We start from the raw sequence: 19,814 nt of genomic DNA on the forward strand, positions 1-19,814 counted from the left end.
TGATGCTCCTTCCCGATGTAAAGAGCAAGACTTTGCTGAAACCTCCTGGCAATGGTCTCCATTTTGCACTTACAGTTCTTGTGCCAGTTTGCCTTAAAAAATAAAGTAGGGGTAGAAATCACTTTGAGATCTTCTCCCTGAACATAATCTGATTTATAGCCTGGAGAAGATATATTTTTAACAAAGGTCTAAGATGGTGGCAGCTTTTTTTTAAATTAAGAAACATTTTTTTGACAAACAAAAATCACTTTTCTCTACCTACTCTCTCTCCCCACAAATAGGGAAAAAAAAGAAAAGAAAAATGAAATGTTTGTCATAAATATGCTAGCCAAGCAAAACAAATTCCATCGTTGGCTGTGTAAAAAAAAAAAAAGAGCCCCATTCTGTACCCTGAGTCCATCCTTTCTTTTAGGACATGGGTGCTCTGCTGCTCTGGAGACAGTCCTTGTAGTGGTCAGACTCCTTACGCAGGTCCAAGTTACTTGTTTTTAAATATTGTTACTTTGGATGAATGGTTTTCCCAGTTCTGTTCACTTCACTCTGTGTCAGTTCATATAAACCTTCTTGGGTTTCTAGGAAATTCTCATCCCTTGGTGATAATTCTTAATAGGATAGTAACAACTTGATACTTAGAGTTATGATAATAAAATATATTTCAAAATAAATTTAAATCAATAAAATTTATAAATATATTTATATAAATGTATTTGTTGATATAAAATGTTTTATATCAATGTTTATTGATATGAAATGTTTATAAATAAAAGATTTGTATATAAATATATTCATCAATATAAAATCTACATCATATATAAAAATATATATTTATATAGAAATATTTTATCGATATAAAAATATAAAATATATGTGTACTAATATACGTACTTACATGCATTTTTATATGTACATATATTTTACATATTTAAAATTAAATTAATTTAATTTAAATAATGATGTATAATAACATAATAAATATAATAAAAGTTCAGCCCCCTCCCCCATCTCCCTTACTCAGAGTCCAGCACTCTATCCTCTTGCCCACACTGCCTTTGAATTTTAAAAGCAAATTTGATTTCTTCTAATCAATGACAGTTGAAATTTATCTAGTGTTCTCCACAGATTTTCTCATTTCAGACTCACAACAAAATAGGAAGTCGCTGCTCCTATTTTCAGGATTTTGGTAAAGAGGAAATTAAAGACCTGCCCAGAGTCTTCCCCAGTAGGGAACCTCAGAGAGGCAGGATTTGACCCTAAATCCCAACCCCAAGGCCAGCTTTTTATCCATTGGGCCACACTGCCTCCCCAGGGCTAAGCCAAGCATCTGCGCTTTCTCTAAGCTAGTGGTGTTGGGGGAGGATTTGGGCTCTGGCTCCCCTCCCCACTTTCATGGTTAGGCTTCCTTGAAAGGCTGACGAGCTACAAATCCTCCAGTCCTTCTGCAGACTGAGCCGATGAGAGGGATTAAATCTGGTTGGGGCACTCCTGGTTTGTTTGTAACGAGCTTATCACCAGCTTTCATATTTCCTCTCCCCCATGAGTCAGTTCCTTTTTCCATCGCCCCTCACTGCAGCTCAGGAATCCGGCGGCTTGCCCTCTTCCTTCATCTCTGGCTTTGTCCCGTTTTGCCTTTGTGTCAAGGAGGAGCCAAAGCAGCTATTTGAGGAGCCAGCCAGGACGGGCAGCCATGGTGGGAGCACATCTGGCTGCCATGCCTGCCTCCATGGAAAGTCTGGCCCTTGAGACATCACACCTGTCCCATTATGTGTCAGAAGGGCCTGAAACAGCCAAAGTTCTTGGAAAATGAGGCTAATTCTCCTCGGGTTAGTGTGTTGTTCATCGGGGAGCAACGTCTCAATGACTAAAGGAGAGAAAATTTCCATTTTCGTTGTGGTTGCGAGTTGGGTTTTCTTTCTAGCGAGAAATGGTCCGTCTTGGCTTTTCGTCAGCTACCAGGACTTTATTTTTGAAAGCATGGCTAAAAAGAGCCAGAAGTGAGAACCACTAGGATAGATACACCCGCATTCATTATTTAATTGTATTAATAACGACTGGCAGCTGCCATGCAATTAGAGGGAATGTCCAAACCAGGGAGGTCACGGGGCCATTCATCTAGATGAGGAGAAGTTGAAATGCTGCTCAATTTGCTTCACAGCTTTCCCAAGCTGTGTTTTTGAGAAAAACATTTTGATAGATAATAATTCAAGAAAACCCGATTCTATTCGTGTGCCTGGTCCCTTTATTGCCGCAGATTGCGGTTCTTTCCCAGCTCAGCAGATGCTCTCCTACTTGAACCAGCAGCTTCCGAATGACAGTCAATAAAAAGCGTCAGAGCTTTAGGATCCTTTATAAAAAAATCCTCGTCTTGACCTCCATGAACTGAGGCAGAGTGAAAAAAACAGGCCTGGGAGCACATTGTACAGTCCCAGCAATATTGTGCAGTGACCAACTGGGTTAGTTTGGCTCCTCTCCACAGTGCAATGATCTGGGACAAATCTGAGGGACTTACGACAAAGAAACTGTCCTCCTCTGGAGAAAGAACTGTGGGAGTCAGATCCAGATCGAAGCATAAGATTTCTTCCCTTTACTTTGAGTTTTTGTTTGATGTGATGATTCTCTTACAAAAATGAACAATATGGTAGTATGTTTTGCATGATTATACATGTATGACCCAGATTGAATTGTTTGCCAGCTCCGTGATGGGGAGGAAAGGAGAAAATTTGGAGCATGTAATCTTAGAAAATTTATGTGGAAATTTATTCTATGTAATTGGAAAAATAATATATCTTCATAATAGAAAACTCTTATCTTCCATTTTGTAATCAATACTATGTATTGGTTCCAAGCAGAAGAGCATTAAGTGTCTGAGGCTAGATTTGAACCCAGGACTTCTTATTTCCAGGTCTGGCTTGCTGTCTGCTGGACCACATAGCTGCCCCCTGTGGAACTCACTTTTTTTTTTTAACTCATAGCATCTTGGAATCAATACTATGTATTGGTTCAAGGCAGAAAAATGGTAAGGGCTAGGCATTGGGGGTGTGCCCAGGGTCACACATCTAGGAAGTGTCTGAGGTCATATTTGAACCCCTCTGGGCCTGGCTCTTGATCCGCTGAGCCACCCAGATGCCCCTTTTGATGATCATCTCTTGAGAATAACTTGGACTGGTCCTAAGGGTAAAATGAAAGGGTTGACTTAGGTAGCTTCCCAAGTCCCTTTTGTAAGAGTTAAAATTAGTTTCTCTCTGTCAAGGAGTATTATATTTTATGAGGTTTATTAAAGGTTAAGGATTAATGGAAATACAGAATAAGAAAGCACATGTCTAGGCCCAGAGAGGCCCATTCAATTTCACTTACATCATGAGAGACGTGTCTGCTGGGAAGCAGAAGTAGGAAAGAGAGCCTCAGTAGGCGGAGAACTCCTTTAAATAATAATTTGTGATCTCGCTCAGGTGAGAATTCAGTACGATTACAAAGCATTCTGGGAAGTGAGCAAGGACTTCTGGGGATTGGAGTCCTAGGTTCAAGTCTCCATTTTTTTACATTTTCCAGTTTGGGGTGTGTGATTTTATGTTTCATCACCACCTTCCACAGGGGTAAAACTTGCCAGAACTTGGTTCCGTTGGCAAAGCCTTCTGTAAGCCCATGCCTAGGTGAGGTATCCCAAGAGGGCTTTGGTGCTGATGTTGTCTTGGCTGTGTAGGAAAGTAGCCTCTGTGATCTCGCCATCATGGTACAGTAGCTTTTCTCCACCAAAATGGACCCAATAGAGGAATGTTTTGGAAATCCATGATGGTGGCCACTTTCTCCAAGTCAGAAACTCATGCTGGCTGCTTTCAGGACCCTCTTTCTTCTGCTATTGAGAGCAGGTTTAATGGGTAATACCAGGTGATTCCTGGCAGCTGTCTTACCCTGACCATATTCAAGTTCTCACTCGTATCGTAGACTCATCATGACTGTAGATGGCTTGGAACCTTGGCTAGAAGGGGAGTTTTCTGTCTTCCCAAGAAGAATGATGGGGTATTTCTGGTTGTCTTCATCATTTTCTGGAGATGCTCCAAATCTGTGATTTCATCAGCATAGTGTGGAAATTCCCTCTGAGCATACGGATCATCCGTCTTCCTAGCCCTTAGAGAGTGGCGCGAGGCAGTGAGGTTGTATCTTGGCCATGGCCAAGCAGCTGACATGGGTGAGAAGGCAGGTCTTCCTCTGGGGCTCACGCTTGGCTGTGCCGGTTTCGTAAATGTGACTTTCAGTCATCTGGATGCTGCCTAAGTTAATGGCCCAACTGCAGTCGGATGACCATTCTGGCATTTTTGGTAACTCGTGTTGTGACTATTTAACAGGAATTGAGCCCAATGGGAACATGGTGAAGCAGCCGGCCAGGTTTACAGTGGACACCATTAGTGCCGGGCAAGGGGATGTGATGGTGATTGTGGAAGATCCCGAGGGCAACAAAGAAGAGGTAGGTGGGCTAGAGGATGCCACTTCTTTTCTGGATCAGTGCTTGTCACAGTGCCTCTGTTAAAGCCAGATCAGCTACCCTTCAACTTTTGCTCCCCCTTTTCTCCCAATAGCATTCATAGTTACTAGTGGTTGGAATCATTTCCTGGGTAGAACTTTGGGTGGACTCTCCTAGGATACTCAGAGACCAAAAGGACCTTTGACTTCCTGTTTGGGGGAGAGATTTCCTTGGGATAGATTCAGCTCTCATTCAGTCAACATCAGTAAGCATTTATTAGACACCCGATATGGGCTGTGCACTATTTGATGCCCTGCGGATATGAAGGCAATAATGAAATAATACTTCTCCTCTTGGAAATTTTTACCAATGAAATAATAAGTATATGGATAAATACATGTAAAATAATTAAAACATAGTTTGGAAGAGGGGATAAAAGATGGAAGATATATGTATATATATGTATTTTTTTTTAATAATACAAAGGGTACTTTGGTTGTAGAGGCTTTCCAATATGGCGGTGTCACCATTATCGAAGGCTGGACATCATTATTCTAGGATTAAGAGGTTTTATCCTCTGAAGACAAGGGTGGGTGTATTTGAAAATGAATAAGGGACCTCCAGGCCTCCCATGAATTAAAAGCTTGGTATAGTTTTTTGTTTTCCTGAATTTATGCCTCGGGGGCCACTAATATTTGCTTAGGACTTGAGAACTCCTGTTGGCTTTAGGTATACTTTGGACAAGAGATGACCGGAGGTAATAAGCCAGTGAATGGCTTCAGTGACTGGCCCAGCAGGATGTTGACTATGGCTGTGCCATTTCTTGCATTCTCTAACTGTTCTTGGTGCTTCTGCTTCCAGGCACAAGTGACTCCCGACGGTGATAAGAACAAGACATATTCTGTGGAATATTTGCCTAAGGTCACAGGACTTCACAAAGTAAGATTTGGGGTGCTGGGGCGATCCCTTTGAGTTGATCCAAAGGCGAGCATGAGCTTTAACCCTTGCACGTTAACACTGGAGATCGTAGCTAACTGTTTTGGAGTCATTGAACTTCACTTTGGACATCCTATGCCATGAGAAGGGATGCTTAAGTTTGCTTTAAGCAGATTTCTAAAAGCTAAAAAGACCCAAACCAAACCAAACTCTGCTGTTTCCTGGATGGATAAATGACTAAACTGGCATTCCTGGGGAAGCTTAAATAATTTATAATTTGTTAACACTTAGCTTTGGGATCATTTCGAGCATTTTCCTACAATCCCAACCCTGAAAAATCCCCATCAGGAAAAGAAAGGGACCAAGAAATCGAAACAGAGAGGAATACTCCAAAGCTTACTAGCAGAGGGACCGTATCCTGTCCAAAGTCCCATGGAGGTGGTGAAAGAACTAATATCAACCAATAATTAATAACCAACTAATAATATCAACCAATAATTATAAAAATAATAGCTAGCATTTATTTACATGCCGGGTTCTGTACTAAGCACTCTAAAAATATCATCTCATTTGGCCCTCACAAACAACCCTGCGAGGGAGGTGCTATTGTCACCCCCATTTTTCATTTGAGGAAACTGAGTCAGAGGTGAAGCGACTTGCCCAGAGTCGAACAGCTAGTCAGTGTCTGAGGCCAGATTTGAACTTAGGTCTTCTTGGCTCCAGTCTGTGCACTCTATCCATACATCATTGACTGCTTTTGGTCTTGACGTTCTTATTCTGACTGCTGGAAACTTTCTCATGGTGCCTTTGGTGGCATCTAGACTGGTGATGGTCTGTAAGATATGGTTATTCACAGGGAGACGTAGCCGTTAGGGGAGCCACCTCCAATGGAAGTGAGTGATCCAAAGTGTCATTCTATTAGGAGAAGGCACCTCTCCCTTCCATCTATGTGGGACAGCCGGGTGGCACAGTGGATAGAGTACCAGGACTGATCAGGAAGACCTGAATTCAAAACTGACCCCAGACACTAGCTGTGGGACCCTGGGCAATTCACTTAACCCCCTTTGTCTCAGTTTCCTCATCTGTAAAATGAGCTGGATAAAAAATGGCATGGAGTGTCAAAGGATTAAACAACAGATTATCTATAATATCTGAAGACATACATATATTTCAATATGTAGATATAGATAGATATTTATATCTTTTGTTTTATGTCAGCTTTTTTTAGGTATATATAATTTTTATATAATATCGGATCATTATAAATATAATTTTTCAACGAATAAAAATCCCATTTGCTCTATTTCTAAATATATGACCTTTTTGTCCCCTGCTCAGAGGGCCATTCCTTATAACAAGCAATAAAGTAAAAAGCAATCCCAGCTGAGCCTGCCAGTGTGACCCACATCTGTGGCCTCCCTCCTATCCAGGGAAAGAATGGGGAGGGGGCATTTTCTCCTCTTTGGGACCAAGCTTAGTCCTCGTTCTGTAGAATTCAGGTGCCCCGTTTTATCTTCTGTTAACATTGTTGGCGTCATCGTGTGTGTTGTTCTCTTGGTTCTTCTTACTTGACTTTGCATCTGTTCATACAAATCTTCCCAGGGTACAAGCTTAAAATCTCCAATTTTGGTCTTATGAGTCTTGATACCATTTGTGTCTGATATGCTGCTCATTTCTGCACATCCTCCTCTATCTTCCCCTTCCCAGAGACCCATCTCTTGGAATAAAGATGAACAAGTAATGGGAACAAAAGCAGTTCAGCCAAGGAAAGCAATGTGTGTGTTATGTATGTATGTAGCATTCCACAATCATAATCCCCCACCTCTGCATTAACGGGAGGGAGATGGATGATTTCGGCTCCTTCGCGGTCCATGGTGGTATCATAGGATCGGAGCTTTAGTGCTAGAAGGGGCCTCAGAGGCCATCACGTCCAGATTCCCCCCTTTCACGGAGGAAGGAATGGAGACTCCAGGTTGGACAAGTCTCGGATGTCAGAGATGGGATTGATCTCCTGGCCTCAGCCCCCAGAGCCCGAGCTTTTCCTGATGGCAGAGACCTTGACATATCTATCCCCCCTCACCACCACCACGTTGGGCCAGAAATACCCTATTCCCAGCCTTGTGTAGGACATAGAGGTTGGTTAATGAACTCACATCCATCATCCTCTTCCTTGGCTTCCTATTAGGATAATGGTCCCTGCACGCTGGGTCTTTGAAAGGTCTTCAATGCAAAGAACCTCTATACAGCACTTAACTCTGTGCCATGCCTTGTGCTCAGCACTTTCTGGTTATTAACTCATTTCATCTTGGCAACAAGTTTTTGAGGGAGGCGCTCTTATTATCCCCATTTTGCGTATTAGGAAACTGAGGCAAACAGCGTTTACATGATTTGCTCAGGCTCACAGCTCTGCTAGAAAGTGCCTGAGGCTTGTTTTGAACTTGGGTCTTCCTGACTCCAGACTGGGGCTCCCTGCCCTGTGTTTTCTGGGTGGGAGAAGCCTATCTGCTTTGGAGCTCCATCACGTATTTCAAGTTGAGTGTTGCAAGGGATGCTGTGCCGTGGTTATGGAGGGCTGGGTGGGACTGTGTTTCATCAGACTAGCTCCTACCCCCGAGTGCAAGCTTAGATGTTTGGGGAAGGATTTTCAGGATTGCCAGCTCAGATGATTGTCTTTTTCCTTTTGTTTTCACAAATTCGTATTTTTTTCTAATTTTGCCACAACGGTTGGTGAGTGCCTGGGATAAGGGGGTCTTTTTATCTGGAGTTTTGAATTGAAATACTTTGACCCATCATTTCTGAGCATCGGTATTCCTAACTTTGAATGTTGTATTTGTCAAACTAGGGCAGAGGCTGGACCTGGGAGTCATGAGCCCCAGAATCTGGTCCTGTTTCTCAGACTAATACCCCTGCGTGCCTTACTTTATTCCCCCTACAGCACGAGGGAGTTGATGTTGAAATGGGTTTTTAATTAGGGACGAGGTGTTGAAGTTGGGAAGACCTGAGTTTGGTCTGAATACTTCCTCAGATACTAACTGTGTCAATGCTAGACAAGTCATTTAATATCTTTGTGCCTCAGTTTCCTAATCTGGGAATAGTAGATTACTAGTCAATGTATAATTAAAGCCCTTTGCAAATCTTGAAACACAAATTAAGTGCTGATTCTTCTCCTCTTTGTTCTTTTTCTCCTTTTTTCTCCTTTTCTTCTTCCTTTTCTTCCTCTTCTTCCTCCTCCTTTTTCTTTCTCCTTCCTTTTCCTACTCTTTTCCCTCTTCTTCCTCCTCTTCTTTTTCTCCTTCCTCTTCTTCCTCCTCTTCTTTTTCTCCTTCCTCTTCTTCCTCCTCTTCTTTTTCTCCTTCCTCTTCTTCCTCCTCTTCTTTTCTCCTTCCTCTTCTTCCTCCTCTTCTTTTTCTCCTTCCTCTTCTTCCTCCTCTTCTTTTTCTCCTCCTACTCCCCACCTTTTCCTGCCTCACTGTAATATGATTACATGGCCTCTGAGGTCTTCTCTTCGTGCTTTAAAGCTGTGGTCCCTTTATACGCAACAGGTTTGTTTTTTTCATGTTTTTATTTTTTTAAGGTTTTCCTCCATCTTTCTGATTTTCCGTTACACTCAGTTCATGACTTCTTTCCCCCGAGGCATCACCTCCTCCTACTCTGCTGAAGTCTTTCTTTGCACACTGAAGAAGCACTTTAGCAGAACCAGACGCAGGTCTGACAGTGTATGCAGGGTTCTGTGTCTCTCGCCCCCATCTCCCCACCAAGAGTAGGAGAGAGTGTTTCCTCATCTCTTTGCTAGGACCCAAATGGCCAGCCCAGGTCATCAGTGTGCTTCCATTGGTGTTGTGTGACAGTGGGGTTGGACATGACTAAAGGCCTTTTCTCTCTTTCCTGCAGGTCACAGTTCTCTTTGCTGGTCAGCACATCTCCAAGAGTCCGTTTGAGGTCAATGTTGACAAAGCCCAGGGCGATGCCAGCAAAGTGACCGCAAAGGGACCAGGCTTGGAAGCCTCCGGCAACATCGCCAATAAGGCCACTTTCTTTGACATCTACACAGCAGGTAGAGGGACGTTCTCTTCCAATGCAAATTGGGTCTTTCTCTAAATTCATGCTGTTGAGTGAGTCCCTTCCCTTCTCCAAGCCTATATCCTCTCCTGTGGAAGGAGGCAATTGGTCTAGAAGGCCTCCAAGGTCCCTTTCAGCTCAAAATCCCCATCTTCCCCCAAGGAGCTTAGCTTCGTTGGAGAGAAAAGCGCATGAACATTAAATGCCAGATGATGCCAGGGGAGGGGAAAGGATGCCAGGCACTCCTACCTGGGGCCTGACAATGACCCTTTATAAGAAGAGTCACTTGAAATGACTTCTAAGACTTAGCTTGACCTTCCAAAGTTGGATTGAACTTGGAGTTTGCTTTTGCAGAGCCCAAATTGAAGGCTGCTGACTATAACTTCTTTTTTAAATTTAAATTTAATTTAATTACATGATTTAGAATAATTTTCCATGGTTACAAGACTCATGTTCCTTCCCTCCTCTCCCTCTACCCCCTTCCATATCTGATGTGCAATTCCACTGGGTTTAACATGTGCCATTGATCAAGACCCATTTCCTTATTATTGATATCTACACTAGGGTGATCTTTTAGTGACTATGACTTCTACGCCTTCTTTTGGTGGGAGGGGATGGGATATAGCCTAGACTGGGTGGTATTTCTGCTTTGGGGGCTGAAGACTGCACAGGTCTGAACAAAACAAAACTAGGAAACAAGTGTCCCAAGGAACTGGACAGTCCAAGAAAGCAGGCCAGGCTGGACTGGCCTTGATAGGCCTCCAAAAGGAGTTCATAAGCCAGGGAGACGTTATTTGTCAAGGCAGAGAACCCAAACTAAGCTGATGGTCTTAGTGGAATACCTTTGCCGCTGGTTTAGAATCTGGGAACTTCAATGGATTCGACTTTTCCCAGCAGAGTCGAAGATTCTCACAGGTGAACCAGAGCCATTCTTGATCATTAGCAATTATCTTCCGTGGAGATAGGAGAGAGACAGACCTACAGAGATAGGAGGATGGACTCCTCTGGGATCTTCTAAGTTAAAAAAGAGGAGCGATGGCTTTTTTCAGAGTTGCCTGCTTGGAGAGAGCTCTGGCACCAGAGACCTTGGAGAGCAATTTAGTGCCCTTTATCTTCCAGGACTCAATAAATGTAGGAATGTAATCAGGGATCGCGGAGTCTAGTTTTAATCTCTAGAGAGGGCTGAGCCAATATTCCTTAAGTAAATGCCATTTTGTGCTGCCTCTCGTAGGAGAATTTAACACAACTTTCTACCTGGAAGCTGTTCACTGAGAGTTCTCTTCTGCAGCCTTAAGATTTTATATCCACCAAGCTGCCATTTTTAAGCATCTGCTCTGTGCTAGGTGCTGTGCTAAATGTTGAGGGGTACAGAGAGCTGGAATGGAAATAGTTTCTGCCCTCAGGGAGCTTATATTCTATGAAGGAAGACAATACAGGTGTGTGCATGTATGTGTACTTAAGTATATAGCTGTATGTATGTGGATGCCCAAAATGAGCCCAAGGTGGGGAGGGGCATGGTACTGGCAGCAAGAAGAATCAGGAAAGAGTCAGTAAGATGAGTCTGGAAGGAAACCAAAGAAGCGATGTGAGGCAGGAGGAAGGAACTACAAAAAGACTCAAATGGCAACTTCTCAAGACTTCTTATCTCTTAAAAGGTTAGTTTTCTGTTCTAAGAACTTTTCTTTTTCAAAGAATCTTTTATAAGTAAACCCAGCATCCACCACCCTTCTGAGCTTGGATAATGGGTAGGAAATTTTCTTTGCATTTCTATAGTAGTTCATGCTTTTTCAGACTCTTTGGTATTCATTTTATTGGGTGAAAGACCCTATGAGGGAGTTAAGACAAGCCTATTATCTTTTGACAAATGAGGAAACTGAGGCATCAAACAATTAGGCAGCTTGTCTCTGGTTACCAAGTGAACAAATGGCTGACTTGGCCATTTTCTTGGTACTAGGTTCTTGAATTCCTCAAAGGATTTTTTCCTCCAGCCATAGTTTGCTTTCTCATTCCAAGATGATTTACAAGATATATGTTACAAGACTTAAAACACAATTCTTGCTGTGAAATTTGGTAAAGCCAGATGCTGGCTTGGGTAACTTCTCCCTTTCGTGCAAAATCTTTAGCAGAGGGACCCAAGCCTAAAGCTGTTGTGATGATGCAGCACAGACTAGGAGAGTCTTCTGCTTCTTGGGTTGTTAGCTTCCTGGGAAAGGTGTCTGACTTCGTGCAAAATGGTGGATCTTCTGCAGGAGCTGGTGTGGGAGACATTGAAGTGGAAGTGGAAGATCCCCAAGGCAAGAAAACGGTAGAAATGGCCATGGAAGACAAGGGAAATCAGGTCTACCGCTGTGCTTACAAACCCGTTCAGTCTGGTCCTCATGTGGTCAAGGTCTCATTTGCTGGAGAATCCATTCCCAAAAGCCCCTTTATGGTGAATGTTGGGGAAGGTAAGTGCTTTCATAGTTCTATTTATTTGTATTATTTAGGAGAGTAAGCTGAATCACCATGGGCTCCCTAGGAATCTGGTTGATGGGGGAATTCCTTGCATGTTTTTCTCATATAGTAAAAGTGACTTTGTGATTGTAAATGGCGCGAAAGTTGACCACACAAAAGGATTTGTGCTTTCTTTGGTGCCGTTGGCTCTAGAGAATGTGAACTTAAAGAGAAGATTTCTTTCTCTCACTTCTGCCTTTTATATTTTCAATCCTTCTTTCTCTCCTAAACCAGTTCTGAACTCAGTTCCTCCTTATTCTGTCCTCTGCTCCTGCATTCTGCAGACTTCTCTCTCCCGAGCCGTCTCATTTGGGGAATTTTGGACTTCACAAGGAATAATTGAGAGGGGCTGGTACCCAGATGGCTTGCTGGTAAGGGGTGGGCAAGGCGATGGTCCTGGTCCATTCTTGAGTTGTGTAGTAGTAGCATGTCATGCATGCTATATTTGTGATCCCTTTGGATAAAAACCCAAAGCCCTGTGGTCATCTCTGAATCGTAATCGGAACAAGATGGAGCCTCCTGATATTGGTAGCCACAGTATTGTCTGATGGCAGTTAAAAAGCACTCTGGAAACTGGCCTTATGGGAAATGCCCACTGTCAGCCCATGACCTGATTTGCTTTAGTCTTGGTCCTTTTAATGTTATGACCATAAAGGTCGATTGTAACTCGCCCTCCGAGTCTGTCACACGTCCTAGCATTTTTCTTGCCTTTTGAATGATGCCAAGATCCCCTTGCCAGGCAAGAATCTTTTTTTATAGCGGAGCCCTGTCAAGATTTATTTCCCTTATGGCCAGCTGATTTTTCCCTGCCCTTGAAACTGAGCATCATAAGCAATATTGTCTCTCTGAGATATATTTCAGCAAAGTATTCAAGTAAAAAAAAATCCCATAAAAGGGTTTGAATAGTTGGCCTTTTGCTTTATGGAGCAAACAGCTGAGGTCATTGGCCCATGTATAGGAAATACCTTCCTCTCCCCTCCTAAAAGTTGGGGTTCTTCTATATTCTGGGGACAGAGAAGCCCGAAATGGGCAACACCTGCCTGTGTTCTCCAGTGATGAGGGACCATGAAGTTGGCCGTTAGGATTTAAGAAAGAACCGCCTTCTCTTACCCATTTTGTTCAGTTATCCCCCATTACCTTTGGCCAATGAGACTTTCCAACTTGCCATCAAGTTTTCCGAAGCATTTCCTGTGAGTTTTATTATTCTTATTTCGATCTGAAATAACATTCCATTTCTTGAAAAATGGCCTTCCATTTTGTAGCCTTCTCAGAAGCAATTTTTGACCTTCCTTTGAACTTAAAGAAAAAAAATCCCACTTTCAATTTGATACAGAATCCATTGAAAGGCAGTTTTTGGGTGAGGATTCAGGGCTGTGCCCTGGCCAACCGCTTCAGACCGTAGTGTTCCGGAGCCCGAGGCTCCATGAGCCCAGGCTGTGTTGGACCCTCGGGTGCTTTTGGCTGGTCGTTTTTATGACACGTCTTGATTCTTGACTCTGGAAGAACACAAGCTTTAAAAATGGATGACCCAGACAGAATCTGGCACCCGGTCTGACGTTTCAAATCGCATTAGTTGGGGGTTAAAAGTCGTCTTGGAGAAGGAGGAGGTTCCCGACGATTGGGCTTTGGGGCATAGCCGTGGGCGTTGCAGGGATCCGCCATTTTTCCCAAGATGGACTCGGTGGGAGGCTCACTGGGGCTCCGCTTCCCTCTGCGGCGTGGCTGGACAAAGCTCCGCTCCTGTGTGTGTTGGCTCTGAGGGTCCTCCAAATGGGACCCCGGGGAGGTTTGTCAGCACTTTCTTCCTGTAAAGTAAACGCTTTTTGGTGGAAGGTGGCTCCGAGCCGCCTTGGCCGGGGAATGTTGACTTGGGAACGGAAGACTGACTCGATGCCCGAAATGTGTTTGCAGCCTGCAATCCAAATGCCTGTCGGGCCAGCGGACGAGGCCTGCAGCCCAAGGGGGTGCGGATCCGAGAGACGGCCGACTTTAAGGTGGACACAAAATCGGCGGGAAGCGGGGAGCTCAGCGTGACGGTCAGAGGGCCCAGTAAGTACCGTCCCCCCCTTCCTGTCAAGTCAAGCCAAACCAAGCTGATGAGCCCTGGGAATGCAGGCCCAGATCTCAAGGATCTCGCTGTCCAAATGGGGAGACGGCGTGTAAACAACTACATAAAGACAAGGTAGATGCAGGATAAATTAGAGATAATCACAGAGGGAAGGCACCACTATCATTTGGGGAAAAGAGTTTTGGTACCATTTTGACAGACTATAATTTTCCCCAGCATCCCTCTCCTCCCAGGGAGACATCTTATGGAACCAGTAATGTTTTTTAATCCCCCCCCCCCAAAAAAAAAATTGGTAAAACTGATTAACACATGGAGAAAGTCTAAAATGCGTGTTTCTCACTCACCTCTGCAAAGAGTGGGGCATACATTTCTTGTCATCTCTCCTGTTTGGAGCCATGTTTGTTCTTTGTAATGGTGCAACAACCTGGCCTTGGGCAAAGCACTTAATCTGTCTGGACCTCAGTTTCCTCATTTGTAAAATGAGGGGATTGGCCTGGATGGCCTCTGGGGTCCCTTCTGACTCCTCTGAAGCAGAGCTGAGTTCTAGAGTCCTGGGATGTGGCCTTCTGCCAGCCAGTCACCTGCCCTCTCTCGAGTGTTTGTCTTGGTCCAGTGGACAGTAAGATCCGAGAGGGCAGAGTCCGTTTTTCGTTTTTCATTTTTTTCCCCTAACCCAGCACCAGCATGGCACCCGGCACCTCAAAGGCACTTAAAAAGTGTGCTATTAGTGAGTTTATTTTCTCATTTGTTGGGTGGATGATGCCTCCCTACATCGAAGATTAGTCCAAGGTCTGCATGGGATGACACTATAGGGAAGTGCTCTATAGAGAGAAGTGGGGCGCCATATTGTTACCCTTGAGACACCGGAAGTGCTTCCGTTATCACTGGGATGCTGAGGGCGCCGGCAGCTTGGCCTCTTGGCTTTGCCTGCTGTTGACCGCACCTACCCTTGATCACTCAGTGCTGGCCTTCTTCCCTTTCCTTTTGGCCTGGAATTCTTCTGGCACCCAAAAGCCATTGAGGAAAGCTTGGATGGCCACTCCCTTTTACAGATGGTGTTCTGGATCTGGGGCTGGGCTGGCTTGGGCTCCTTAGAGTATTAATTCAGCTCCATTCAGCAAACCGTCCTTGAGTGGCTGCTAGGCTCTAGGTGCCATTGTCGGCTTTGGAGAGAGAAAAGCCAACCCCAACCCCATCCTGCCCTTAAGGAGTTTGCCGTCACTTTGTGAAAGCCGGTGCTTAGAGTGCTCATTTTCCTGAAAGTCGATCAGTTCTGGAAAGCAGTTCCCTCTGCTTTGGGCATCGTGGAAGTGGGCCAAGTTCCCCTCCAGCCCCCATTTTGGCTTCTCAGCCGAAGGAGTCAGCCTTGTTTTGTCTTCAGGTATTTGTTCTCCTTCGAGGGAGATGGGGGTTTTGTTCTTCCCATCCCCACATTTTGGGGGGCTCGTTTTTAATTTACTTATTTGTTTTTAAGCAGCCAAAGATGGCTCCAGCCAGCTCAGCCTGGGGGCCCAGCATGGCTCGTGCTTGCTGGTGCTTGCTGCTCCCTGGTGTTCCCAGCTTTGGTCAGGGCAGGCATCCTGAAGTGAGCGGACCAATCGAACTGAATCCCTCCTGACGGGGGCTCATCTTGTTGTGTGGGAGGCTGCGGCTCCAGGCGGCTGATGCCGGAGCAGCGTGGGGGCAGCCCTTGTGCTGGGCCTGTTGCAACAAGAACTGAAGAGCTGTTTGACCTTGGGTCCCTTCAGCGGTGACTCAAAGCCTTTCTTTGCCAAACCACCAGGGAAAACATCAAGCAAGTTCCTGCCTGGTGGCTCAGACTCGCGTTTTCAGTTCAGTGCCTAAAACTGTTCTCTGGGAAGACGTCGGCGAGCGCTTTTCCAATTCAGTGTTTCTGGGTTGCTTGGCCCGTTTGGATTGGGACAGGCTTGCCCTCGTAGCTGTGAAATAAGTGGCATTCCCTAGAGCTTTCAGTTCAAATCCAGCCTCCGACACTCACCAGCCATGTATGTGAGCGGGGCCAAGCAAATCACTTGAAATCCACCTGCCTCAATTTCCCCAATGGTAAACTGGGGATCATCATCGCACTTACCTCCCACAGTTGTGAGCATCAAATGTTTGCCATGATATTTAATAGATGATCAATATTTGTCAGAAAAGCATTTAGCACACTTGGCGCATAGTAGGCTTACTAATAAATGCTTATTCTCTCCGTCTCCCCTCATCCCCCAAAGGAGGATTCAAGTTTAGGTCAATGGGCACTTTCTGAAGTCACCCGCATTACATCACTGGAAATGAAAGGGGAAACAGTATGATTTTTCATTTTTCTCAAGATACCCATGATTAGAGATGGATAACATCTTACTTAGGAGCCAATTTCTCATTTTACAGATGAAGAAACTGAGTCCCAGAGATTAGGTCACTTGCCCAAAATCATAACATGAGCAGTGGGTTTGAACCTAAGCCCTTGGGCTCTGGAGCCTGTGTTCTTACCCTTCTTTTTAGTACTACTACTTCTTTAGTTTCCCCTCTCCATCATTCTCTAAAAAAGGGATCATTCTATTCTCTGCTTTAACCCCTCCACTGATGGGGAACTCACTACCTTCTAAGTCCAGTGTGATTGTCATTATTCAAATCACCTCACTTCACCAGACTTCACTTTTCACCTCCAAAATGAGCAAATTGAACCAGTAAGATTCCTCTCTCCCAATTCCATCCCATTTAATAGATGGGCAAACTGAGGCACAGAGAATTCCACAGCTAATAAATGGCTCAGACAGATTTTGAATTCGAGTCTTCCTGATACTAGTTCTGGCCCTCTAACCAGTGTTGTAAATGAATTTGATTGTTTAACAAATACCAACATTCAGATCGAATGAGAAATAATATCTCAAGTAACGTCTTAAACTCTGCACTCTTTCTATGTTGATTAAAAATATCAACTTGGACGAAATAACAGCAGTCAAAACGAGCAGCGCCTTGCCTCCAGCAGTCTCTTTGCTGTGCGAGTGTGTATATAATTAGAAATAGTTGTGGCTGCTTTTCCCCTTAATTTAGGAGGCATGTGTAAGCTCTTTTAATTTCATTTCAAGCTGTAATATTTGGTTTTTCTCTCCATATTTCATTGGATTCTTAATATTGTTTCTGGCATAACGATGTGCCGTTAAGCCTGTTTGGAGGTCCCGAGTCCAAATCTGAGCTTTGGCACCATGATTAAGTCAGTTCCTTTCTCTGCATCTCAGGTTCCCATTCTTTAAAATGAAAAAGTTGCACTCGATGGCCTCGAAGGGCCCTTCCCACTCCCCATCTGGATGGATTCCATCCTGATTTGCTTCCCTCCCTCCCCACCCCAGCTGTAGTTTCTATTATTCCAAATAAAGTCACAATGGGGGTAGGAAGTTTTTTGTTTTTCTTTTTTTTACACATTGAAGGTTTTAGTTTTTTAAAAAACATTTTAATCATTTTCTGATAGAGTCCTAAGTAATGAGATCTCTGAGACAAAAGGACGTGATCGTTCTGGTTCCTCTTCCTCTAGTTTATTGGATGGCTGCTGGCACATAGTAGGTGTTTATAAAGGCTTAATGACTTGAGTCTCCATGAAGACTATTGCTACTCACAACATCATCCTTTGCCCTACCAGCATTGAATTTAATTGGTTCAGACTTTGGCATCCCCTGAGGGCTTCCTGCTCAGTTTGACTTGAGGTTCTCAAGGCCTATGTCAGAGGCAATCTAAGCTCTGGTTGGTTTGCTTTCAAGCCAAGAAAGGCTTCAGGGATGGGTCTGGTCATGGACTGGCTATCTGCTGTCCGAGAACCAGCCTAGCTAAGTTTGAAGAGGTTTATCTCTAGACTGGCCAAAGGTGTGAAGAATTGCCCATCTTGGCCATGTTTTCTTTTCCCTTTTTTATTTTTTAACCCCTTACCTTCTGTCTTGGAATCAATACTGTGTATTGGTTTCAAGGCAGAAGAGAGGTCAGGGCTAGGAAGTGGAGGTTAAATGACTTACCCAAGGTCCTTGGTCACTCTTGAAGACTGTTTGCCAAGTCATAGCTGAGTTGCATGGATGGAAGGGGTAGCCATGTTGCCAGTGTGACACAGGTAGATTTAGACTGTGTGGTATAAAACAGATCCTCCTCAAAATTATTTTAATTTGTTGTTTATGCTATTTTTTTCTATATTGATCCATCTATCCTGGCTATTCAGTCATGGATCCAGTTTGAAACTTATGGTCTGAACTTCCTTTTCACTGCAAGGCCATCCATTCTTCCCAGCAAGTATCTGGGACATTCTCAACCAGCCTTCCACGTGTGCTCGCATTTTGATGTAGCTTCCTGTGCTTGGCCCTTCCCAAGACAGGGACTGGCTCTGGGATTGCAGTGATCTGCACCTCTGCGGAGGCTTACAGCAATAGAAATGCAAAAAATAACAATGCTCTGAAGTGGGCTCCTGTATTCGAATTCATACTCTTCAAAGTGATGGTTCTCTAAAAGATGGTCACTGGTTTTAGCTCAGTGGCTATAAGCCATTCTCTCTCACTTCTGAGGAGTCATTATTCTCCCTAGTCCAGGGCTAACCGGTTGCATAAAAGACTGGAAACTTCATCAACTTGCCCAGAGTCAAGCAGTCATTTTGTGTCAGAGGCAGGACTTGAACTCTGGGACTTTGAGGCCAGATAGAGCATTTAGCCCATTGCCTTGGCTCATAGTAGGTGCTCCATAAATGCTTCGGCTTCGGTTTCTGTATGTTGGCAGCCTACCAGTGCTGTATTGTGACCCTACCAAGCCACAGAGTTCCCAGGTGCCAGGCTTCGACGTTCTCCTCTCTACCTCCGTCTGCCCGCATCAGTTTTGCCCACGCTGGGGATGCAGATATTTAATGGCAGCCTTTGTCTCTCCTTGTGTGTTCCCTCAGAGGGGCTGGAGGAGCTCGTGAAACAAAAGGGCTTCATGAATGGCGTTTATGCTTTTGAGTACTATCCAGGAACTCCTGGGAAATACGTCGTGGTCATCACGTGGGGTGGACACAACATTCCAAAGAGGTGAGTCTGGGCCCCGGCTGCTCTTCTGCTCTAGTTTCTGCCCCTCCCCATCAAGTCTGGGACCCCAGCAGGTCCAAGCCACCAACTAATCATTTCCCGGATTCAAGGAAAGCAAAGAGAGCTGCTTTGTTGAAAGTCTTTGGAGAGCAGCAGCAGACATTTGGCCCGGAGTCAAACGAATCAAAAAGCTGGTGGTGGTTTCAGTTTCCTGCTTTAAATCAGCAGGAGCGGCTTTGGGAGGGAGGCCAGCCAAGAGGACGCGTATGTGTCTAAAAGGAGACTTTTTCATTTTTCCATGACTGACGACTCTGTTCTCCGGGTAAGCCTTAAAGCACTCTCCATGTCGGCCGCCATTCTTACCGTTTGGTGGAATTCATTCTTGGGATTATCCTTCGGGACCTGAAGAAACAAGGGAGCCAGTCGGGGACTTTTCTTAGTGGGGTTTTCCTGGTACCTCTCCATGGAAATTGCATAATCTCACAGCAGTAGGAGATCGTTTGGGAAGCAAGGAGTAGAAGCAGGCTTTGAAGGCGAGTTTTCTGACTTGGGAGACACTAAGCACGTTACAGTGGGTAGAACATGGGCCACTTAGCCTCGCCACGTCCCAGGCAGCTCTCTAAGATGTTGGTGGAGGGGCTTCTTCTTCTGGGGGTCCTCCATACTGATGAAGTAATGAGTGAGCTGGGGAGGGGCAGGAAATAACAAGGTAATTGACATTAATCTTATAGAATTCAGTAAACGTTTCCCGAGTGCCTAGACTGTG

General features: G+C 44.5%; 1 protein-coding gene across 1 annotated transcript in view; it reads left to right on the plus strand.

Moving 5' to 3' along the window:
- FLNB (filamin B) overlaps positions 1 to 19,814 on the plus strand; it is a 92,676-nt gene that overhangs the window by 5,551 nt on the left and 67,311 nt on the right. Inside the window, exons 4-9 of the mRNA XM_056804280.1 lie at positions 4,341 to 4,459; positions 5,318 to 5,395; positions 9,284 to 9,446; positions 11,701 to 11,898; positions 13,856 to 13,993; positions 18,925 to 19,051. Of these exons, the coding sequence (XP_056660258.1) occupies positions 4,341 to 4,459; positions 5,318 to 5,395; positions 9,284 to 9,446; positions 11,701 to 11,898; positions 13,856 to 13,993; positions 18,925 to 19,051 (823 nt within the window). The remainder of the gene's footprint in view (positions 1 to 4,340; positions 4,460 to 5,317; positions 5,396 to 9,283; positions 9,447 to 11,700; positions 11,899 to 13,855; positions 13,994 to 18,924; positions 19,052 to 19,814) is intronic.

The sequence above is a fragment of the Monodelphis domestica genome, chromosome 7 (assembly GCF_027887165.1).
Source record: "Monodelphis domestica isolate mMonDom1 chromosome 7, mMonDom1.pri, whole genome shotgun sequence".
NCBI classification, from domain to species: domain Eukaryota; kingdom Metazoa; phylum Chordata; class Mammalia; order Didelphimorphia; family Didelphidae; genus Monodelphis; species Monodelphis domestica.